This window comes from Neodiprion pinetum, chromosome 4, assembly GCF_021155775.2.
Source record: "Neodiprion pinetum isolate iyNeoPine1 chromosome 4, iyNeoPine1.2, whole genome shotgun sequence".
Classification (NCBI taxonomy): domain Eukaryota; kingdom Metazoa; phylum Arthropoda; class Insecta; order Hymenoptera; family Diprionidae; genus Neodiprion; species Neodiprion pinetum.
The window spans coordinates 19237817-19264793 of NC_060235.2; the positions used below are offsets into that span (position 1 = coordinate 19237817).

Below are 26977 nucleotides of genomic sequence, written 5' to 3' on the forward strand. Positions count from 1 at the left end.
TATATATAACTATGTATGACACATAGATTTTGAGCAAACTACCGATTTAAACGTAGACTGTAGACACAGACAAAAAAATAATAATAACAATAGTAACAATTGTTAAACAAATAAATAAGCTTTAAATAAGTTAAGAAAACTAACACGAGAGTTTGGTCACGCAGAAAATTTGAACAGATTCAAGATACGGAAGTGTAAAGTATAAGGTTGTTAAAACTTTACCTAATTTACTTGTTAAACAAGTGATAAAAAGTAAGAAATGAATAAATAAAATTCCATCGAACAGTGAGAGAAGAGAATGAAGGAGAAGAATAGTATATTGTGTAACAAGGAGGCAAACTCGGTCTTTTCGGACCGAGCGTAAATTTGCAATATGAGTCGTAGGCGAGCCGAAAACGTGTATTGAAAATACGCGAGACGAAAAAACCGCTGTCTCCTGGTTGCACACGATTCTTGATATAACAAGAATATGTCACGCATTTCTTTACGATGCACGAAATTGAGGTTAGGGTCGCGTAATGTCAGACTTGTTCGCGACAGCGCGTGCGCAAAGTTCTGAGAAGTCCTAGGACTTGAAAGTTGTTTTTCAGTACAGCGCGCATGCGCATTCGCAGGAACACTCGAACTTCATAGAAACGAGTACTTTGCGTAGGGAAAACGCGCATGAAAAAACGCGTAAAACATGCTTGCGTTGTATGTAAGAATAATCTGGGGATGACGTGAAAGAATGGTCTTGCCTTTTCAGCTTTCATTTCGTTTATCTTTTTTGTTCAACTTCCATACTGACATGGATTGCCCTCATTTTAAAACCAGCTTCTCAATTACATAGTCAAATCATAACAACTAATCAACAACGTACATACAATACAATTATACTCTACGCATGTTAAAATATCATAATAATTATCATATAAATACATAACAATATAATTGTTTATAAAACGAAGGAACAAAAGTAAAACAATGATGCAGAAAATAAATAGTTTGTCCAAGGGGGACAGAAATGTATAACTAGATCATAGGTAGGTATATGTATAGTCCATTATATTATATATTATATAATGTATTATTGCACGTCCCTTTTTCTAAGTATTATCACAATATAATGAATTTTTAAAAATAAACTAGGAGGAAAAAAAAAATCATCAACAATTTTTAATCTAAACTAAACAAAAAACAACTAATAAATAATTTTTATTACAAATGTGTACGACTTTAAATGACGTTGATACAATTTTCGTGGTTACATGGCACGTGTTGTATTGAAGATTTTGACGATGTTTCGACAAGGGGATGTACAATAATTGATCAATCAATTGATTATTTATAACTACAAACCAGAGTTACTATTACAATAGGGCCTAGGTTTTACAATAATATGTAATATTCAGATATGTGTAAATTGCATTATAGCGAGAAGAAAAAACAACAATTTTAAGTATAATGCGACCACATACGATGCGTATCGAATAAAACTCACGCAGACTAGACATCAGTGATATTTTTAATACACCGAGAGTCCAGGCAGCTGTCGCATGCAGGATTAAAAAGTATCACACACATAAAATCGTCCGGGCAATTAGATCGTGGATCAACGGTGTAGTCAGCAAACTTTTGCGCAATAACTCGCAGAATTTTTTAAACACATAAGAATCGAAGATCTATCCTTGCCGAAAACCGAACGTCACTTCGCCTTTCGGCGAAGTTTGCAAACTATCCGCACATCAATTCACCCAGAAGCAAAGCGAAACGCATTCAACAAAAAGTGGGAAAACTTTGACGCCCAAGGCGACGAGATTTGAGCGAATATCAGAGGCGTAAGATCAGTTTTACCGTTTGTACAAGTCCCCGTATTTCGGCAATAAAAATCCAAGATGGCCGACCGAGTTACGTACCTGACACTGTCGGGGTGAATTGGTTTAGGTTAGAAATTTGCGCGTCAAGACCTTTCTCCGATCTTGTATTTATGTATATTTTAACTACGTTCAAGATATTAAGTAAAACTCGAAATCGCCGCAATGACAAATTAACAGGTATATACGGGTATATAAATAGGCAAATATAACACGATGTTAAAATAAGCGGCAGAGCGAAGAGGATTATTATGGATTTATGGCGCTAGCTAGAGTCTGATATGTAGACTGATTTTGGGTGAGGGGCACTATGTGTTAATTGGGTCTATACACACGGCTCCTTCGTGACAATTTTATAATAGATCGGAAAAGAAAAAAAAAAAAAACAAAGAAATTTCGCTCTTCCTATCTTGGCTTTGATTGTTTTGTTTTTTTTTTCTTTTTATACATATATTTCAATTTTCACGTCGATTTTTCTCTCGTTTCAAACAGGTAGGTCGCTCAAAAATATTATACATCAACACACGACGATCGGATATATTGTATGATATACAATTTGAATAAAAATTATTTATTACCACACGGTCCGAGGGTATTTTTGAACAAGTCGTTTTTTCTTTTGTCTCTTACACTTACTCAATTTCAAATTTTGCTCGTCGAATTGTTGCATGAATAATTTCTTATCGCCGATAGAAATTTTTTTTTTTTTTTTTTTTCTGAAACAGCTGTACATAATATAGTACATAAGAAGAGGTGCAATATTACACGAAGGGCTTGTGACTTATCGCCAAGGTACATAAATGATGTATTATATTATATTTTCGCAGCCTACCTGCGTGGGCGACGCATGCGATTTAACGACCATATGCATATATATCACATACACGTAACTTTGTATAAGATATGTGTTAGTTAGCTACAGATTCTACCGTAATCGTGTCATTTCCTTTCGCTTTGACTCTGATTTTTGAACCGATACATACAGTAACATCATTTACATTCACATATCTGTTTTACACGCATGATAATGACGATACTCTTCGTATTTAAATTTTCTGAATCATTATCATTATCATTATTGTTAAATTGAATTATTACATATATTATATGTATAATTCGATTTATATCGCTAAACGTAGGTATACATGAATTTCTTATTTTAGTCCTGTTACAATTGCGTCGTGATTATGTATAAATATACATATATATATATATATATATATATCGTAATTTTTTACATATATGTATACATACATAATATTATATTGTATGTATATAAATATTGCGTAGCAGACAATTTTACAAAAAACATTACCCTGAAATAATGTACTTTTCTGAAAATTCTTATTTCTATTTCACTTCGCTTCGTTTTTTTGTTATTTTTTTTTTTTTGTTTTTTTTTTTGTTATTTTTTGTTTGTTTCAAACGTGCAGTATTATCGTAATAATAATTATAATAATAATGACGGTAATATATGTCGCGGTAGCCGAGTGTTTAGTAACAGAATGCGGATGCGTATCTCACTGCAACATCACATGTTACAATTTCTAGGTGCTCAATTATAACAAATTGATAAATTTGAATAAAATATTGACTACGTATTTTTTATTCAAATATTTTTCCCCGTGATCTGGTAATATTCATCCCTCCAGCTCTGTGTTATTCGTAATTTTTATTTTTTCCTAACCGAGTGACAAGGAACGCTTCTGCACGTTTTAAATTCAACGCCAGTCAACTTCACCGCATGCGTAATAAAAACGGAACTTTGTAACAACTCCATTTTATCCCGTTTATTACAATTTGTCTTTTTTATTCTTCTTCACAATCGTGTCTAATAAGTTAACGATATACATTGTAAATTGATTTACATCCTTCCAGTACTAAATCTTAGTTTAACTTTTTATTCTTTTTCATATGTTTTCGTACTTTTTTTTTCCTTTTCGCAATTTTTTCGACACTGCTTTACACCGTTCTTACAAGTTTTTAAAGATATCATCACTATTGTACTCTCGACATGACACACACAGCTATACAATTTATCCGTCTCCTTTTTACCCTTTTTCCACTTCTTTTTCAACCTAAATACTTCGTATGTATTACGTGTTAAATATATTTTATACATGACCCTGTTTCATATAAAGGCTTCGTAACGCAAGTAATTCGTTTGGCCAAAAGAAAAAACGAAGATACAGGGAGAGGGGTGGGGGGGGGAAGGGGGGGGCGAGTGAATTTAAACAAAACGAAAATGAAACAAGAGCTAAATTTTCACAATTACCGCACTCTTTTTTTCTTCTATATTTGGATCAGGGATTCAATTCGCGATATGTCCGATCGACAGCGGTTTAATACGTACGTACGTACCTGTCTCAACTTTGCATAACAGTGGCCTTTGAAATTGATCTTACATCAAGTATTACTATTTTAAATACAAACAGGAAATACTGTTGATCGCGAGTTTTAGTTTTCACAACTCGAACGAGGAACAAGAGAGAAGAGAAAAAAAAAAGAAAGAAAATAATAATTATCACGCGAAAATTTCTCACTTTACGATACTAATAACGATATAAGATCGTATTGCGGTTATAATACATCGTACGTACGGATAACATATATATATATATATATATATATATCGTACTGAGAAGCCTCCCGATAATATAATTACCCTACACATATATATTTTTATATATCAGGTATCTTTTTTTAAAACCCATAATTAAAATTGCTCTTAAACATGTACAAGTTTATAATGCACATAGCAGCGTTAGCTGTTCGGTTATAAATAACCTGCTGTTTGAATCAATATTTACGACTGCGATAGTATTACATATGGTTTAAAAAAAAAAAAGTGAAAAACAAAAAAGAAAATTCTTCATTACATCATATCCTTCTTATTTGTTCGTGCATTTAAAGCTAATCGATAAGACAATTAATAATAATTATATTGGTGTCCATACCTCTTGCGACATAATACTCTCCTATTTGCGTCAAAAATGTTGTAAAAACGATATTACTTCGATTATTAAAAATTTACAGCGAACGAAGCGGAATAATTTACATCGTCGGTTAAGAAGTAACAAGGAGCCAAAAATTAATAGGAGAAAAGTAAAAAATTCACCCGGTTTGTTGTAAGAATTTCAGTGCTTAATTGTAACAATTGAAATCACCTCAACGATTTTTATTATTGGCACTAGTTCACACATCTATTAGCTTGGCACGCGGTTGAGCTGATATTACCTCTACTACATACTTTGACGGGATAATTCTTTCCAACTTGGCACAAAATCTGTCTCGAAGTGACGTTTCTCTTTCTTCTTCTCTTTTCACCTACTTGTTTCAATAATTTTTTAAAAGTATTATTATTATTATTATTATTATATTTAAAAAAATTTTCATCACTATTTATCCACCATACAAAAAATATGCCTCCAAAAAACTACCAAGTCCGCCGTTTGAAGTCGATTTTGTTAAATTTATTTATTACTTCAATATTTTTTTTCTTCTTTTTATTTGTTTCAAATTGTCGACAGGTTATAATGATTAGTTTTAGAGACGAACACGTTTATAACATCCTATAAAAACTAAGTTATTATTACTTTATTATTATTTTCTTTCTTTTAATTATTATTATTCTTAGCTGATTGCCTTGCGTTACGTTTTAAAGGTTGGGAACTGATTCACGCTTTTCACAATTTTGTCTCCTTGGATTTCTTAATTATTTTTCCATCTTTCTTTATTTTGTGTTCCCTTCTGCTTTTGGAACTCCTATTATTCTCGATGAAGGTGGTTTTAGTTCTCAGTATAATGTGCAGTTAGAATTAAGGCCCCTGCTCTAACAGATTGCTCTATGCCTCGACAAGAATTCTTGCTTCAATTCGACAAGATTTTTTTAAAAATGTTTCTGTTTCATATTATCCAAAAACCTAAACGATACATTCGAAAAACGATTTTGTTTTTTCTTTTCTTTTATTTAGACCAATTGGGAAGAATACTTACGATTGAAATGACCATTCTACGTAAAACCTCGTGAGAGAAAATCTTAAAAGAAAACTTTACGAATATAAAAATAAATCAACGATCGTTTCTAAATTCAAAATCAAGCTCGAGCAATACTGCGGAAGTTTCGAGTATTTACAATTTTTTTCCTTTATACATAGAGCAGATGCTTTCAGATTCGATCATGAGAAGCAGTCAGTGATTAGAAAGGGATATATAAACGGTTGTGTCTAATGTCTCAATGACTGGTGCACAATAAAATTCAATTCAACTGTCGAAAGAAAAATACGTCATTTGATAATAGTAATAATAATAAAAGTATTTCGCAATAAAACAACTGTAAGAGAATCTTGTTACTATCCGATAGCTGGCTATATAAATTAGACATAATTATACTTAGCGCGTAACTGTACATTTGCGTATGTACGATACAATAAGTATGCGAATCCCTAAAAGATTTGATTGAATCGAAATTGTTATACCTCTTAGATATAATAATACGTATGATAATGATAGTAACAATAATTATCATAATGATAATGATAGTTGGTACAGTGAATAAATAGATGAGCGGTATTGGAGCAAGAGATATACGTAATTTATACTATGTATAATCTATATATTAACTTTTTAATCTATTTAATAATAAAGTTATTTAGTATTTGTTCTCAGATATGTATCTGAAATTTATTTTATACAATATATATGTATATCATATACCATTGTTTCTGTGCAATTGCATCAACTGTAAAATTTTGGTTTGAAACAAACGAAACGGAAAAAAAAAAAAAAATTATTTTTCTCAATCAAAAAGACGTCGAAATATTTTCTAATATTCAAAAATTTTTAGAGTCAAGTAAATATACAAAGACTTTTCACTGATCGTGAATTGGTCGCCCATTAGCCACTTCACAATAGTCGTATCTGTTTTTGTTTTTCTTTTCCCCTCTTCTTTTATAATCCCCGGTGAATCGTACCTTGTAATAATATTAATTGCCTAGGTGAAATGTTGGAATCATTTTTGTTTTTTTTTGTTTTTTTTACCATCAGTATCTTACTGATATTGATACGAACTCGTATCGCTTGGGTTCCTTCTTCCTTCTCATTTTCTATCTTCAATTACGTTTAAATTCAATCTTTACATTAATATACACTCAACGTCGTAGCCGCACTGGTATTTTTTATCAGTCTATTCATTTTGTTCGGTACATATAATGCCACTCGCCGCCAATGCGTCTACGTTCGTAAATATCGGTAATATAGTGTATGTTGTTGAAAAAACAGGAAAAAAAAAAAAAAGAAAAATGAAAATAGAAAAAGCAACAATACAACAAAAAACCAAAAAAAAAAAAAAAACAATTTGATTACCTTACATTTCCTGTTCAAATATTGTTCAACTGTTTTTCTTTTTCTTTTTTTCTGATTAGTTTACAATTTACTTTATTATTAATTACTTAAATTTTTTACTTTTTTTTTTTTTTTATTTCTTACTCGTCGTTCTAAAAAAATTGCCCTTAACTACTATTACTATATATTTCAAAATCTAATCACAGCAATATTTATTGTTGATACACAATCATACCGCGTCTTCTCTCACTAATTTTTCATCTAAGTATACTATAATTAATCAATAATTTAATTATTCAATGAGTCAATCAATATTGATAACGTCAAGTCGTCGAGGGGCCGAAGCAAGACAGTTTGGATGTTTTTAAATTGAATGTAAGACCGACAAAGTATTCTAGGGATAATTACGCCGCGTGAAATTTACTAGAATACCTTGAAGATTGACGATATTTTTATAATCGATCGACGAATTAATTCTTCTCCCAGGCAGCAAGATATGACGAAAAGTTTTAAAAATACAGGAGACAGATGGAGAAAATTCTACTGTCACGAATAGAAATTAAATATCAACAAGGAAGCATCGGAGTGGTGGAGGAATTTTGGCACGCGTTGGAAGTGTTCGTAACTCGAAGATACAACGGATTTTCAATTTGAATTCAGATAATAACGCGAGATGATTTAGTTGTAGCATTCGCAGATATCCAAAGATTTTCCATACGGGAAAATTTATTGCTCTTCTTTTCATTTTTCAAGAGTCAGAATGATAAGTATTCTCGATCGTTGGCACAGAATAACTTTCTTCCTTCTGTGCAATAGCTCGCATAAAAGGCAGATACAATTGTTCTTCTCAACAATGAATTACAATGTGATTGAAATTATTGTTTTTTTTTTGGTTTTCTCTCTCCACACGTTAACGTTAAAATCAGACTATGCCACAATCGCAATCAATCTGCCTGAGATGCTGCGTTGAAGTGTATCTCGCAAAATACTGATATTGGATAGAGAGAGAGAGAGAGAGAGAGAGCGGCAAAATAACGCCTCGTATTTCGAACTTAGGCTTTAAATTCGCACTTTTATCTCGCTACTATATTTCTTTTTTTTTTCTTTGTTTTTCTTTTTTTTTTTTTGTTTTCATTTATCCTAATTTTTAATTGTATAATAAATATATATTACTATTCATACTTCACATAATAATAGAATAATGATAATAATAATTTTTTTGTTTGGTTTTTCCCTTCATTTTGTCGTCACTTTTTTTTTTTTTATTCACGTCTTATTCTTCTTCTTCTTCCTCGTCTTCTTCGTATTCACAACTGAATTTTGCCTCGAAAATGACTTAACGTTTCAATAAGAAAGTAATTTGAAAAAATTAAATCATTTAATGATTCTTTTTTCTTTCACGTATAACATATATTATATGTACGTATAATTGTAGTCGTTAACATCATATGCATATACGAGTAAATATTTGGTTCACAAGTCTATTATAGTTTTTTGTTTTGTTTGTTTGTTTGTTTTTTTTTCTTTCTTTTTTTTTTTTTTTCTCTTTTGCTAAAGTCAATCGTATAATTAACGCCGGCTCATTGAATTCGCATCATCATTCGCAAGGTAAAACACGTATTGCAGCAGTAAAATGATATCATTTTATCCAAGTCAGACAGTCGTATATACATAAGGTCTTCATCATCGAGTGTCCTTGAACACTGCATAACAAGTATAAAATAACACCGTATAATAATAATATTAATTAATAATAGTAACTAATAACTATCAACAATAATAATTTCGAATTGAGTTTGCATGCAAAAGCTACGCAACTACAATTTTTATATAAATATGACGTATTTTGAGTACTTTGTACTCGTTGTCAGTTCCACAATTCGCAGGCTCGACGGCTCGTCGTAATTGAATTGTAAAAAATATTGCCAAGGTAAACTGTTTATTGTTGTGAATTTACGAGTGATGCTAGAAGATTGAAATTCGATCGTAAACTTCTAATCAATCCGCGAAAGTTCTTCGGCGTGTCTAGCGCTTTTTTACAAGTTTCAGACAAGCTACGCAAGAAGAAAACTGATTTCAAATGTACTTAGTGCTCAAAATTTAACTCAAGTCATACTTTGATGCTTTTGTTTGCACAATTTTCAGTACATTTGACTTGTCACTTGCAATCTGTCGTAAGTCCGAAGAACTCTATCTTCCTTGCCTTGGAACTCGATTCACAAGAGGGGAAAACAAAAAAAAAAAAATGACACGCCAGACTTGCTTGAACCCAGAGTAGGATCCTCGATTCTTATAAATTGATTGCAAGTCGGTCAGAAACAGATCCAATTACCGCGAGCAACGTTGAGCGTGTCCGTAGAATTTCGACTGTGCCACATTTGTCGATTAAAAAGAATAAAAAAAAAAAAAAGAAAAGAAAACAGTCTAACATCAACCAGTCTAGAAATACTCGCACGAATATCTTACTACTATCATTCTTCTCCTAATTATTATTTTCCTTCCTCCTCTTCGGCCTCTTCTCATTCACCTTTCCTTAGTCCTCTTTTTACTTTAAAATTTTTTTTTCATTATCTTTGTTTAAATATATAAAAATGAAAACTAACATATCTTTGGCTTGTTCCCTTTACCAATCGTCAGCAGCAGCTCGTGGGGCTGCAGCATCATGTCGCAATGCGTACTTTATACAAGTTATTACACTTCAACAAAGTGCTCCAACATGTTTCATATTTGTTTGCGCGTATTTAACCACGTAATAACGTCTCACGTTACGCGTAATAATTACTGCAAAAAGTTGGTTGGATGAACACAATTTTGGCTCAGCCCCAAACGCTTTGACAGCATTGTGTATATATGTGTCTCGCTATGTACATATATATATATATATATATTTATGTATGCATATATATATATATATATATATATATATATATATATGTGTGTGTGTGTGTGTGTGTATGTATATCCTTTTTACTCTTTACTGTTTCTTTGTTTCATCTCCAACATTTGCTTCTTCTTCAAACTCTTTCCGTAGAGCCCGTCTTTAGTGAATCGAAGATTTAACGATGTGGTTCGGTGTTATGTAATGATACGCTGGGATCGCCATTCCTGCTGTCTCCATCGATATCCTGTAACACCATGGAAACAAACGGTTGATCAATTCGCCCTGTTCTCATTTTCCTCTACAGTATATACATACATATACATATATATATATATATATATATATATGTATATATTACATAAGCACTCTTATCGCTAATAATACGGACCCTTTCCGGCTCCCGAGAGACTTTCACGAAAAACATTTTTCTTGCAACATATGAAGATCATTCAACGATTCCTTCGCTTAAACTTTTTGTAACAAACGTCAAGCGTAGAGTTTTACGGAAAATCTCTCAAGTTCGGGCTTGATCCACTTAATGCGTGCACCCGCGATAACATCTTTTTTTCCTCGCAAGTTATAAAACTCATGCGACATAAACATCGAAAGTATATTCCGAAGCTTTCAAGCGTTTCCTAATTAAATATGCACGAGCTTCTTTCGTTAATCTCAAAGGGAATATAATAGACTTTTGATTGTTCACTGTTTTCGTGATTAAAATCGTATCAACAAGATCTTTTGTTTTTGCTTTTTGACAAAAATCGAAACTGGTAAAACACATCAGAATAGGTACAAGGAACCTGACGTTTGTACAGTCAAGTACAGTACAATCTGAACGAGAATCACCAATTTTTTATATCGATTATATCAATGAATTTCAAGTAATTAATAACTATATTTAACGGAATTCTCTTTGTTCTTTACACTGAGAAAAATTTCATTTGTTATTATGGTAACGAGAAAAATTCAGTAAAACAGGTATCGTTAAAAAAAACTGTTTGAATATTGTTGAGTTCACGAAAAACGAGGTACGCGTAAACATTTTGCGCTATTGTCGATCCTTTTTTGGTAATTGCAACGCGAAATTAGTTTGTTCGGTATACTGGTAATTTTTTAGTTAAATAAGGCTTTAACATCAATTTATTGTTGAGCAAGCATTAAATTTTCGCAACAGTTACAAGAAAATGTAGTAACAATGATCGTAATGAGAAATAAGATTAACAGATACTAGACTTTCTGGTAACAGCTACAAAACTAATTTTCATTTTATACATAGAACTATATTTTTCGATCGTGGTAAAAAATGAACATAATTAAGGACTGAGCGGTAACCGGAACTAAAAAGTTCTCTCAGTGTAGTTTTTCTTTTCCATTATTCAAAACAGTTCGTCTCTACTGTCTTACTGAAGGGGTGACGATGTAACCATTAATTCTAGCATTCTTCAGTGAGGTAAAATAAAAAAAAAAAAATATATATATGTATATAGACGAATGACTCGACAGTATGTATGAAAATGTCAAGAAAATTTGTCTTTGCATCGTACATTGTACAGAAGAAACAAAGAACCGTAAAATTTGCAAACACATTGTTACATCAATGTTCGCCCGACGGAAAACGTGGTTTGAACAGTTCGATAATCGTATTTTACAAGATAAGGAATAAAAAATATTACTATAGATAAATTTAAGTAACGTTTAAAAACAAAAATTAAAATTCAATATACATTAGGTGTATAACAATATTAAAAATTTGGTAATAAAAACGTCGTTGAAATAAAAAAAAAAATAAACAAAAATAAAAAAAAAAATTTGAAACTGATAAATTTAAATTGAAAGATGTCGTACAAAGTTATGTTATACAAAAATATACAGGTAGGTACGTATGTAGATACATATGTAATGTATATAATATAAGTAATGTCTGTGTTGTCGCGTTACCAGCATAAAGATAACAATTTTCAATACAAATTCGATCAAAGACTGGTTTTTTTTTTTTTTTCGTTCGTTTTCTTTTCAAGTGGTTAAACAGGGGAAGTAGAATAAGAGGACTACAAAGGAGTGGATGGTGCTTACCGGTAGCGGGCAGGAGCCTGGGTCAAGTTGGTTGGATGGATACATCTTCGCTCTCTCTCGCTCTCTTTTTCTCTTTAGATCTCTCTGAACGAGTCTCCCCGCTCTTCGGCATGTACGTTTTACAATATATATATATATAAATATATGTACAGATATATTTATACATTCGTATATGTATGTATATACCTATATATATATACATACAGTCTTATCATCGAAATTATTAGCATCATTTTCGTCGAAGAAGAACCATCAAAGGAACAACAATTATATCAGAGTTAAAATTTTTCTGCGTACAACATTTTCACCTTTTTCTTTCTTTGATCTTCGAAGATCGCACACCCTCGCACAACTATCACAAAATAGAAAAAAAAAAAAGAGAAATATCAATCGATTATTTAAATTATCATTACTATTGTTGTAGAAATTCAAACGTTCTGTCGAACAATCATATTTAATAACGTGTAAGTAGCGAATAGAAGATCATCGATTCGAAATTGCAAGTTCTTCCATCAGATATGCAAATTTTTTTTTTTTCACCATGTCGTAATTAAGCAAAGTAACAATACGTATTTACAAATTATTAGATTTTTTTGTTAATTTTTTTTTTTCTGTTTTCTTTTTGGGCGGATGGGGGTTTATCACAACTCGATGGAGTTATCGTCGGGAGATACGTACAATGGACCTGTATGAACGTGGAAGGGGATACACAAATTATGAAATTGCAAAAGAACGGACGTGAAATATAATGTATTTCCATCAAATGAATTTTTGGAAAGAAAAGGAAAAGTATAACGATTACACGCATAGAGAGAAAGTAAACTAAATTCACTAAAGCGTTTCTAAGAACAATTTCAATCGTTAGGAATGAAAAACAGAGTCTATGTTATAATTTTCTCTTCTTCTTTTTTAGTAATTGCAAAATATATACCCTGGATCCGCGTATACAATACACGCATTTGCAAAGTCCATTCTTTTGCAATTTCAGATTTGAAAGGAAGACAAAGGAATATGTTTGTATTAAATATGCCTAGCTTTATTCAACAAGGTGATACAGAATAGCCATGTTTTTTTTTTCCTTCAATTTTTCGTCTTTTCTTTTTTCTTCTTCTTTCTTTCGCTAAGCACACAATGTATAATAATAGCTTCAGCAATATGTGCGTGAAGAAATTCAACCACACATGCTTATATCTTCCTATGGTCCTGGCCTACAATAATGCGACGTATGAATACTCCCATATTTATTTTTCATTTATTTTCATTTTTTTTTTTCTTTCTTCTAAATTGATTATTACGTTACTAAGAAATGAAGTCAATGTTTTCATATAGTATCTGTTTATATAAAAAAAAAAAATAATAATAATAATAGATATTAATATATATATAAAGAACACACAATCATATTTCGTCGGTAACGTTGCCGGACCAATTGTATGGTACATATTTGAAAGATTTTGAATTTTCTCGTGTTACGCCAGTATGAAAGATGAATTACTTTCAGAATAACGCCCGCAAATCAATTATATTATACATAATTAACTGGTCTAGCAATTTGCAACTTCAGATTTGATTGGGATTTTTATTCAATTTACAATAATTATGATTATAATCGCGATTTGAAAAAATCAACTATCTTGATTATTAAAGGTATATCGATTCTCTCTCTCTCTCTCTCTCTCTCTCTCTCTCTCTCTCTCTCTCTCTCTCTCTCTCTCTCTCTCCTCTCTCTCTCTATATATATCTCCCTCTCGTATTAACTTTCCACTCTCTCTCTTTCTTCCTTTTACTCTTATTAACACTACAGAATTGAGCACACGAATATTCATATAGAAAGAAGACAGAAAGCTTCAATTGTTAACAGTAGGTATTTTTTTTTTTTTTTGTGTGTTCTATTTTTGCGTTTACTATTTCACTTTCAGATTTAGATTCAGGAGAAACAGAATAACAACAAAAGAGAAGAAATAACAAAAGAAGCAGTTCTTTTCGGGCTAGGAATTGATACGTTGAATGATCAAAAGTATTACAAAATGTCAATCTACGTTTATTCAATCGAGACGATTTTCAATATGATATGAATTCGAATTTTCTTGTTTTTTCAAGAATTACAAAAATATTAGAAATATTGACATTAGATACATGAACGCTGATATATTGTACAGAGGAAGAGACCGCTGATAAAAAAAAAAAAGACCATTTACTTCATACGTTGCTTGACATGACATGATTGTTGTTTTGAGTGATTAATTTATTGTATCAATGATGCAGTGCGTATCTCTCTTTCTCTCTCTCTCTCTCTCTCTCCCTCTCGATCTCTCTCTGTGTGTGTGTTTGCGTGTGTGAGTGTGAAGATAGGTAGATACGATGCTTTACGAAACACAGTACAGTTGAATAGAGTATATGAGTAAATATAAAAATGATAATAATAATAATAATAATGATAATAATAATAATAGGAATAATAATACGCTATTTATGTGTATATATATATATATACACACATAATATATATATATACATATACATTATACATATATATATCAAGGATAATCTAAACTGTATCGCATCAAGAGGCAACCAAGAAGAGTTTAGTGAATAATAAACTCTCAAAATTTATCACTACCATACTATATTCTCCATATTCCATATCGATTTTGCGATTCCACGCAAATCAACTCATTTGCTTTTCGAATTGGTTTCTTTATTCTTTTTCTTCTTCTTCCTAGTTATTTTTCAAAATCAAAACACAATCTGTGTGTACATATATATAGTGATGTAAGTTACATGATAGCCGACACGGATACGTGTACAGAATTAACATTATTTTCTTTCTGGTATTTTTTTCAATCACACTTTCCTTCTCGTCACATACATATACATGAGTATAGTAAGAGACCAATGCTAATACCCAGAACCAAGCATTTTTGTTTTTACTTCGCTTTCATAGTATCACGGATTCGTGCGTAAAAAAAAAAAAATTGACAACAGGTATGCAATGCCTTTTTATGCCATATATACATATATAAATATTGTATGATTAGTATGATTAATTATGATCAATATTTATATGATTGGTTTTTTTTTTTTTTTCATCCTTCAAAGGCGTTGCAGAGATAAGTGATTACAACTTGATGATTGACAAATTGTGGAATGACACTTGCGATTGCAAAGTATCAGAACAATCTTGTGTTACGCTTGCGTGAAATTTTCGCGACTTTCAATTTTTTTTTCTTCTTCCTTATTTAAAATTCTTTAGCAGCAAGATTCATGATTCGCGATAATATCGCAGTGTATGGTGCTGACAAAATAGTCGTCTATGATTTGTATGTACGATAAACATGTACATGTACATGTACACATGTATATTTGTATATATACATACATATAAATATATATATATATATATATATAAATATTTATGTACGCTCAATTAACGAGGTTTATGTAAGTATCTTAAAAATGTAACATGTTTCAATGGTGCAGAAAAAAAGAATGAATTTTTTGAAAAAAAATCCGATTGTCCAAAAAATAAATTCAAATCAGAATATAATCATCATCATCAAAAAGAAAAGCAATGCACGAAACGATATTACTAGCAATAATGATGGGGGGAGAAAAAAAAAGAAGTACGCACACACAGTGTCTCGCAGTACATGTATAATGGTACTCGGATGAATAAAAACGCAAGGTTATATGAAAAATAATATTATGCTGCGAAACAAACGAAAAAAAGTCAGTAATAAAAAAGCAAACACAAAAATAGCATATATAAATACATAGGTTGTAAATTGAATAGAAAACGTTACACTCTCGACTGATTGGATTGAGAAAAAAAACTGATTATAGAAAAATTGAGAAATACATATTAGGGATATTGTTTAGATGAAATTTAGCGACAAGTGATTGTCAAAGAATGTGCGGTGATGTTATTGTTTTTCAATAACTCCGAGTCCATGATACGCTTCCTCTCTCTCTCGCTTCTTGTCTCTTTCGCTTTTCCTCTCTCGCTTTCTCTCTCTCTAGCTCTATCTCTCCGCCTCTTACATTCGCACAGAAATTGTAGACTGAGAAAAAGAAAAAAAAAAGGAAAAAAAAAAAAGATCAGAAGAAAAATGGGAAAAGAAAGAACGGTAGAATTAATTCAGTACGGATTGTACTTGGTGCGCTCTGATTTAAATTTCCCGCTGTCGGTGGGCCCGGGTGCACTGGGACTACGAAGTCTGGGTGTAAATGGCTTGTGTGAACGGTGCACACCGGTCGTTTGTACCGGAAGTGCGGTAGCGGCTGCACCTGCAGCTCCACCTAGCAATTCCGTTAGCCCGCCAAGAGCAGTGAGGCTAGATAGGGCGTTGAGAGCACCTGGCTTGCTAAGCAGCTGAGCCAGAGGAATGGCGCTGGCCAAAGGAGAGGCAGTGGTGGTAGTGGTAGAGGGGGAAGCACTGGCCCCGGATGCCCCGGGAGTGGTACCGCTGCCAGGGGTTTGGGTATTTTGGGCCTCTAAGTTAGCTTTCTGCAGTTCGACACTGGGAAAAGACACAAATGTAAGGTAGGAATGTAGTAATTGGTGAAAACTGGTATTCATGACGGGACGGTAAAGGTGTCAACTATTACTTGAGAGATGCGGCGACGTGATCGTTCGGACAACGCTCAAAAAACTACTTGAATGACAACGATCTTTCATCATCGATGGATGCACCGATCGCGGAGAAAAAATATTATTACAAACAATATCAAATATGAAAAACTAATTGCAGGTAGATGCTTCGATTTGAGTTCTTATAATTGTATTTACTTTCGACTTTACTGAACTTTATCATCGTTTCTGCGATTCGGTGTTTTTATTTCGTTTTTCGTTTTTAATTGTCATTAATTGTTCGAATCGACAGTAAATATAACGTCGCCATATCTCTCTGTACATAAATAGAAGGTCGAAACTATAAAGTATAAAAGACAAGAACAACAACAAAGCATGATGTGCACTCTGCCTGAAATATTATCTGAACAAAGAAGAGAAATTGATAGTGAATTATTATCGGTTGTGTACTGGCAGATGATGACGACAATGACAAAGACAACGAAGATACGAGGTATTGAAACATTTATATATACAACTAGGACATAAAGTGTGTTAGAATGAAATTTATGTAGTACACAAATGGCGATCGGGAAGATTGAAAGTTAACAGTCAAAAAAATAAAAATAAAACAAACTCGAGAAAATTCAATTCGTTGTACCGACAGAGTGCAGGCCATGCAATGGGAGTGCTAGGATATGATTATGTAATAATAATATATAAGTTATAACAATAGAAATACGCTAGTGTTTTTTCCCTTTTTTTTTCTTTGTTTTTTGTTTTTTTTTTTTTTTTTTTGTTTTGGGTGGGGGAAAAAGAAGTATTAACATAGTTAAATGCAGTAAATGTATGTAGGTGGCAATCTGGAATAAAATATAATGGATTATAATATATAAATGGAAGACGGAGATGAGCCTAACAGTCCTAATTTGTTCACAACTATGTGGCGTCAAAATGCTACACGAAACTTCATTCTGAAACTGTGTCAAATTGTTCTTACTTTTTGTATTAATTTACGTGCATCTTGTCAACTTTCCATTACTTTACCCCCCCCCCCCCCCTCCACCTCCCCCTTCTTTAAGAAAAAAAATTAACAAAGGCAGTAAATCAAATATTGACACTGTTCGTAAATCCTTTCCATAAAAATAACAGCACGACTATGATAATAATAACGAGAATGGTAATAGGAATAGTAATGTGGCATAAATACAATAGAAAGTTATCTTTGATCACACGATATTGATTCTATAGAGTGAAAGTTATAAATGAATGTGAGTTAATGAATGCGACATGGAAAATAAGTTGGTTGAAGTGAATCTGTGTCATTAAATTCTTGCTAATCGGTAACGAAAACACTATATTGTATATTTCAATTGGGTAAATATAAATCGAGGTGAGTTTTCCTGTATACAGATAATTGCCAAAAAGATATTGAAAGCAACAGTCGAATTAGGAGAAACATGAAATGGCTGAATAGCTAAGTGATTCTCAAAGTCGAACATGCATGGAAAGTTGTGATAGAAAATATTAGAACCTCTACCAAATGACTAGATTCCCACAAAATTCATACCTTACCATTTCTATTACGTGTAAAAATTGATTGTACAAGTAGAATAAATTTGTATATTATATGTACCAAAAGCCAAAGCATTAGAATGTACAGCCAGTAAGATAGAGTAAAATATGATTTGTAATGTTAAAAAAGCATAAGTAAACGACGTTGTCAAGTTACAGGGAATCTCGTATTTTAAAATATCCATAGATAATCTAAGTGATGCGGGATTCGAATTTGTCTACCTATGGATTTTTTTTTTTTGTTTTTTAACGCATCTATCAGTTTCTTTTGACGTTTGTGAAAGACGGAAAGTAACGATCCCTCATTTTTCAAAACAATTTGTAGAAGAATAAAAATATGATAAAATAAATAAATAGAAACAAAAGAAAGTGGAATAAGACATATCAAAACCTATAAAAGGTAGGAGTATCTAACATTCGTCATAGGATGTTAAGTAGGATATATGATGAATTGATAGAATAGAAGACGATTGTGTTTTTTTTTTCCTTCCCAGACTTATTTTAAGGGACAGCCAGCAGCTATAGGGAACAGATATTATCGGAGTTAATTCTGGATTCTGCAGTTGAGTTAGGTTCAGTAGGTTTTCTCTAGGTTCTGGACCTGGAAGGCAGGACCTGGAAACAAAGGAATTAAACTATTCCTCTTCTTCCCTTGCGATGATAATGCGGTTTCCTGTCTTCTTTTGATAGCGTTGGTTCCTTCCCAAGTTGAAGATGAATTTATTTTCTTCTTCTCCTCCTCCTCCTCTTACCTAGTCTTAATAACTACACCTCCACCTCTTGTATTATTCTATTTTTCGATTACTCGAAAATAAAAGAAAGGAGAAATATGAACACAAAGGAAAACAAAAGAAAGAGACAAAAACATATATCGCAACACACAATATTTTCCCCAAATATTGAATAATATATTTCCATACTACTAATTGCTGTTGTATGATGACATGTGCTTTTCATTTTCAAATAATCCAAACATCAGAAGAATATCACTTTCTTACCGATTTTCGTCTTTTGTATGAAAATGAATTTAATAAAAAAAATAAAAATTGCAAGAAACAGAAACAAAAACAGAAAAATGCAAATAACTCGATTGTTAACTATGAGCAAAAGTTTCAATCTTTGTCTAGCTGACTTGTGGTATGAGTCTAATATACTCGAGTGAGAATTGAACCGTTAAATTGTTTTGTTTTTTTCTCACATGTCATCATGAGTGAATATTATTGAGGAACAGATCTAATAGGCAGCCCCCAGACAAACGAGGAGGAATGATGAGAGTGTGTGTAGTAAAAATAACTAATCACATAATTTATCTTTCTTTTAAATTTTGCACGTGTATGCATGCATGAATCGGCATATTTATTGCCGCAAGATCCTTAAAACCACTACACACATACATACATGAACAATAAATACAGTTGTTTGAATTATGAAATTTTCATTCGCCTGAAAACATGACGAGTCTAGAAGTGGAGCGTAAATCGGTTGCTTTGAGGGTAAAATTACTCATGACAGATAACTATGAATATCGTTTATATAACAGATTTACGAGTGTTCTACAGAAAATCTATCATAAATTGAGATCGCAAACAGTACTGGATATCGCCAAGAATAAAAACAGAACGCACATGCTGTGACGGTCAAATTTCTATAAGTAAATCATTTCATTTTATTCAGCAAATATCCTTTCAAATGTCTGCAAATTAAAATCCCAAATCGCTAAAATTTACACAGAAGCGTGGGAAAACCAATTCGTCGGATCAAAAGAAAAAGTAGTAAAGATTTTTCGTAAAGAAATGTAAAAAAACGCTGATCCACTAGCAGAATTTGAAGAGAAATTAGAAGATTTATGACGATTAAATTTTTAACCTAAACTTGCGTCACTAATCCCACAATGATTTTGTCATTATTGGATATACGTGAGAAGTTTCTATAAATTTACGAATATGGAGCGCTATCCAGTGCTGCGAGGCTCAAAACTCAGTGTTTGTATTTGAATTTTGACTAATGTGAAGAATCGAAGATGCTGTACTTACCTCATATTGATGAGATATTGTGCAAGAGCGACCGCGTCTGGATTTCCAGTGATAGTTATGGTGCGGTCAGTCGCTCCTCCTTCCCTCTCTTCGCAATTGCTAATGCGAATCATGGCCCCTGATATTTGACGAATTTCAGCTATCTTCGTGCCACCCTTGCCAATGATGCATCCGATCAGCTCGTTGGGAACGGTCATCTCATGCGTCTGGTTGTTAGCCGCTGGCTGCTGTCTATTGGTGTTGCTAGTTCGCAACTGACTTCCAGCGAGTGCTGCTAAAGCTATAATATATTAGTGAACAAGAATTAGAATAGATGTCTTGATTGCAGAGTACAGTCAAGGTCTATTTAATTTCAGTTCGAAATAATTCTGACAACAAGAACAACTTTTGGCTGACTGATAAATATCTCAAATAATATATCATTTGCAAGGTGGTTCTTCAGATCCATGCTCTTTTTTGCTGGTTCTTTGGCAGCGACCCTAATATCTATTATATATACATATACTTAGAAATTTTCGAATGCACAGAAAAGTTACAAAGTACTCATTGATTAGATTCTGTATGTATAAGAACCCGTATGAAGATAATTTAACTGCCGTTTTCTTTCTCATTCGTTTGCCAACAAACATTGAAATTTTATTTGCATAAGATTGGTCGGTTCAAGTTTCACATATTTGAAGATCAAACATTTCTCTGACAGTTGAGTTTCGTGAAGAACCACCTTAATCGAAATTGTCTAAACTTTACTTACCAGCTGGATTTAGTCCGCCTGTGTTGGCAGGCGTGGCGAGACCTCCAAGACCTAGAGCTGCGAGACCAGCGAGAGGATTGCTCCCCAATTTGCCCATCTGTAACAACGATGAATACCAACTGCTCAACGCCTGCCATTTGATGCGGTAAAAAGTGTGTGGCGTATTTTTTTTTCTTTCCAATTTTCTTTTTTTTAACGCCACGATTCTTTCGAGCGTCATTATTACGAGCGCAGGATACAAAACTCTTCTGCATTATTTGCTTAAATAATTTGGATGATTCAATTTTCCTTAAGTAAAACTAAATTAACGCGTCGAATGAATGATGAAACAATTTTATACTATGAAACCTGAATCTTTAATATCACCGTTGTTAATATACATATACATTGATACACCGATACTAGAAAATAACAACGTGTATTGTTTGTTCTTTTCGTTTTTCAATTGTGAAATCATTTCAAATATATGCATATATATGTAATTCTGCATTATACGTATATATATGTATATATCACTTCGTAACAACTCCTTATAGGTATATATGGCAATGTACAGCAATCAAACAAGTTTTGGTCTTCTGGCAATTAGTTGGATTGAAGGGACGTGGACGCAGGAAATCTGTGAACCTTTATGAACTAAAAGAAAAATGAAAACAATAAAAAGAATTCTATTCGGAGCAGCGTCTGATGTAAACTTAATAGAAAGTAGGCTTTCTTCTAATAGGTTTATCGGTTAAAATTCAATAATTTTTTGGTAATTTTATTACCAGATGGTTGCACGTCAAGTGTTCATTACCAATTTAATACATTCGTAAGGTACGGTGATTTATCCGCGAAGGTAGATAAAAGAAAAAAAAAAAAATTAAACAGAACAAAAATCAAGAACGAGGGCTGAAATAACGATATTTCATCTCGAAACAAACAGCAATATTGAATTGACTATTGAAACAGTGAAAAAAATCTGATTCGGTGGATTTGAAAGAAGTAGTTATCCAAACAAACTAATTGTAAGCCATCATCACGGAGTGAAATTGAATGAGTCTACTCAATTATCTACCACTTTAAGGCGGTTTGAAATGAAAAATCGATATCGAAACTCTTGTTTGTAACTTTGGTGTTTTTTTTTTTCTTGCATTACGAGGAGAATCACAGTAGCTTAAGAATGCGATAATTGGATAAACTTACAAAAAAATGACCAAACAATTATGAATTAACGATTGTCTAGTTTCAAATATGCGCTACAGTATCGTGTCCAGCTGTCGAGAATAAACTTGGCAGATTTGCCAATCATTCATCAATTTTGACGATGCGAAGTAAAAATCTACAAGAAATGTTCAATAATGTTTTACTTTGATCACGATGAACAATCGATTGAAAATAACGAATAGCTAATAAGAACATGCAACTATTGAACGAAGAAAAACGTCGAATTTAAGATAATAAAGAATAACAATTATGTGCCGTTTACAACAGTATTAAATTTAATAGCACATTGTATTTGATAAACGCATTGAGACACGTTTCAACGATATATGATCAACTCAATTCAACAAGAAACGTAGATCTAATCGTATGACTGGATAGGAAAAACGAATTCTTAATTGCGGGTAAAAGTGAGGAAGAATAAAAAAAATGTAATTAAACTCCAGTCTGATAAATGGTGATTTTTGAACTATTTCTATATTCTGTTTAATCCTTATCTCAAATTAAGGAAAGGGCAGGTTTAAACTATACTAGATAGGCCTGCAATAGGGTAATTTGCATCTGCGCTTAGCTGCAGATGACGATCAATCATCGACTATTCATACATAATGATTAATTGTAATTTGGTAAACTGTTGTAAGGCAGCCCACCCTCGCGCAAATTCTTCACCAAGTGCAAAGCCATGCTCTATTTATAAATCGGATATGTACTATGAAATGAAAAGAAATGATAAGGAATTTGCCCAAAGGTAAATAGAATTCGAAAATATTGAAAACAAAGAAATGAGAAAAACAAAAATTATATACACACGTCACAAGGTTTTTACCGATGGGAAGTGCTACATAGTTTTTACAATCAATAAGCTTTAGGAATGTTTCGATTGCACCGAATCGGAATGTAAGCATAAAGAGGGAAAAACAAATGTTCGACAAAATTTGATGCTACTTTAAACAGTAATTGAGATTATTTATATTTCTATCTTAATAAAAAATATTGGATCATGGAAATTAGTTTATGTTGTCTAACAAAACTCACAGTTTATTTCAATAATTAACTGTTTCTCCATTCCTTCATAATTTCTAATAATTCCAGTTAATCCCTGATAATCATCTTACTGCAACAATGTGCAAAAATAAAAAGATTGATTTCACCGTAAGTAAAAATTATTTCACACCTGCGAGGGTAACTTGAAATTAAAAGGAAAATGAGAAGAAAAACAACAAAAAAAGACTATGAAAAACCAGAAATTATGAAAACAGAAGAATGATAATAATTCAAGGTATTTTGAGTCGTCGCTTGAATAACTTATCGTAATATTGGAAAAAGGATATTCGCAAAAATGTCGTGAAAGAATTATTTAAGAATCGCAGAAGAGACGGAACAGAAACGACGATACATAAAGCCAAAAATGAACGTCAAGTGATTTTGAACTCTAGAAGAACAGTATAATTTTACCGTTCCGTGCCCATACATGCATTCCTTGTATCAATGAGTATCAACGAGTGTAAGAAAAGGCCTTTCCTCTATCCTGTTGAAACCAAGATTAAAGAAATCGACAACGATAATAATCGAAGCAAGCGTTCTTATAGTTAATGACCGGACAATGAAATCAATGTGCATGATTATGATACAATAATTTTACTAATGTATGCAAGCATTCGTGTGGAATGAAAATTTCGAGTCCACGATAGGAAGAGCTCGAGTATTTTCCTACTTATTGTAGCTAACTATTGTACTGTTATAACTGTAAATTTATATCGCAAAATAGTTGTGAGAAATATTGCTAATGAAAATTGGAACAGAATAATATAATATTGTGAATGTTATTCAACATATTCAACATTTTGTGTGGATATAAAAAAAACAGGATATGAAATAAATCATCCGATTAACAGTATCAAAGCTGCAGGGAAAAAAAAAAAAAAAATAATGACAAACCATAACGATTTTATTTTAAATTTCACGAACTTTCGGTCCACAAATTGTTCTCACATTTTTTCAAACGAACCAAAAACCAATATTTTTTTTTTAACTCACAAGTGTAACTAATATTTGTACTTGACACCTTTTCGAACACAAGTCATATTAGACTTACAAATAGAAAAAAGATGAAAAAAAAAAAACACATCAATAACGATGCGCACAAAATTCTCTCTCAATACTTACATTATTCAAATTTAACTAGCGGTCTTGGATTCGTTTGTTAACGTCACACCACGGCTGACTTGTCGAGACGCTTCATATTCATACTATCAGTTCTTTTTTCCTTTTTTTTTTTTTCCTTTCACGTTTCTGTATACCGCATGTGTAACGTAATCTTCGACTATCACAAGCACAAGATATAGAGACATGCATACACACTATATAATCGGCATTGCACATTCAAGTAACTGCAGATAGATAAGGTTTGGTAACAGAGTGGTTTTTCTTTTCTACTACACAGATACACAACAGACAGATAGAGATGGACAAGGTGAACCCATTTACAATAATATGGGAAAACAGAAGTTTTGTCTGAATAGTTAATTCAAAATATACTATCGGTTAAGAAAAGAAGGTTTTACTGTTGTCCGAAATTCATATTGTACAATCTGTAAAAACAGAGTTTAAAGATTTTGAGGATTATAAAAAAGCAACTTGATCCAAAATTCAATGTCGTTTTCCCATTTCGTTATGTTTGTTTTTCTTCTCCATGTTCGCTATCTCAATGTCGATGAAAAGAACATAACAAGCTGATTGAAAGTATTCACTCTAGGGTGCAGCAAAATAATAAGAAAAAAATATATCGTCGCTGCAATTATGACGAAATTTCAAGTTTTCTACTAATTTTATGAAGTAGATCGTTGATCAAATTCAATGAACCTCTCTCCTCGCTTGAAAAAAAGCTCTTACTACATCACATGCTCCATAATACGAACAACAATCATTCTCTTTTTTTATTCAAGTAACTCAGTTTTATATTTATTCCTGTTATTCTTGTTAAGTGTAAGAAACGAAAGAGAAAAAGATATCTAAAACAGATGACCTCTGGCAAAAAGTATTTTTCGTTACAGTTTAAGCAATAGAATTTTGTTTGCTCACGTAAATTCACTTTTATAATTCCAATGATGAGGTTTCAATAAGCCGAAAAGTGTACAAAAAAAATTTTGCTGCAAACTAGACATTGTGCTCGAAAATAAGGAAATGTGTTATTGGCGGAAAGCTAGATTCAAAGGGTGACATTTAAGGGTGTGAGGAAGTAAATCAGATATAGCGGAAGGTGATGGTAACCAGGGGGACATTCCGATGCACGTGGATACGTACTACGTGAAGCCACGGTGCACAGCGTATTGAGAATATAGCAGTATCGAATATCCGTAACAGGGGAATAATGAATTGACTTGGGGAGAAAGAAAAAAAAAAAAAAAACACATCAACACGTGCCCGTATATTTGAATAGATAGTTCTGAGTGTGTGCTGCCAAATGAAATTAATCATTGCAAAAGAATAGAATGAAAAAAAAATTAAAAACAAGGTAAATATTTTCACCTTATCATTTTCATGTCGGTCGAAGTATGTTTGATATTCAAAGAGTCAATATTCGGCGTACCGTTTCGAGTAATGCAAGTTCAAAGAAAATTGCTTTTGGCATAAAAATGGGAGATTGAACGTTTAATAATGATCATCTGCTGAAGAGTTTGAACAAGGTTGAGGCCTTCCACTGATTTATGAAGAACTTTAAAATTGACTATCTAAATATTCACAAGCTGAATACTGTCCGGTACAGGAATCGAATTGTTATTCATTACTTTTTTCATCAATATAGACAAATATTCAGGTTCATCCTAATGAAAGAAATTTTTATACTTACTAACTTTTCAAGATTTTACAAAACTAAACATTCAGTTTTTTACCTTCACTCTTCTAATAGCAATGAAAATAAAATTCTCCACGAATTGCAAAGTATAAACCCAAAGATTTTACAACAGTAACATGCATTATAAATTTTCTAAATCGGTGTTTAGTTTGCTTCGCTCATCATATTGTACTCTACAGAAATGAAGATACAATGTTGATTTTGTTTCTACTTTTACTCCACAAAAAATTCTCTCGATAGTTGGTTCCCCAATTATTCTAAACTCTAAAAACTCTTCCTAACAATTCCAGAATTCCCAAAAATTCAGTACATTTTTGTTTTGAAATTATATTTGTATTAACGACGGACTCTGATGAAATTTTAATAAAAATGCTTCTTTCATTTTTGAAATGACTAAAAAATATATGATTGAAATTTTTTTTCTACAAGATTTTAGATCATAGTGGTATGTGAATTGAAAAAAGTTCAATGTTCTGTAGTGAAAGTCTTGACGCAAGAAAATCCTGGTAGTAATACGCAGGGAGTATTCTGCGAAAGGTGTTTCGCATCAACATCAACGCTTTCATTTCAGAAGACTGCAATTTTTTCTCAGTACAGACACTACCACAAAATCCAGATCTTGTAGAAACAAATTTTCTATCACACCTTTTTTAGTAACAATAAATATAGAGAAAACAAAAAAGAAAAAAATATATTTCATCAAGCCCCCTTAGAAGAAAAACTGATCCAAATGATTTAAAGTAATTTCTGTGGAAGGCCTGATCGGTTCCGAAGAGTAGAAATTAATTCGAGTAGGTATTTCTACTGACTTCATTCCATTCCGACAGAACCGATAAGAG

At 32.2% G+C, this 26977-nt stretch overlaps 1 protein-coding gene across 13 annotated transcripts in view; it reads right to left on the reverse strand.

Annotated features, from left to right (window-relative positions):
• Positions 1-2493: 2493 nt before the first annotated feature.
• mub (poly(rC)-binding protein mub) overlaps positions 2494-26977 on the reverse strand; it is a 128257-nt gene continuing 103773 nt past the window's right edge. For 10 of the 13 annotated variants that reach the window (XM_046624800.2, XM_046624808.2, XM_046624797.2 and 7 more), the window contains 3 exons: positions 21080-21176; positions 20329-20608; positions 16218-16670 (listed from right to left, as the gene is read on the reverse strand). In XM_046624800.2, the coding sequence (XP_046480756.1) occupies positions 16289-16670; positions 20329-20608; positions 21080-21176 (759 nt within the window). In that variant the 3' untranslated portion in view covers positions 16218-16288. The other 3 variants (XR_006883005.2, XM_046624809.2, XM_046624806.2) reach the window with 3 other exon arrangements.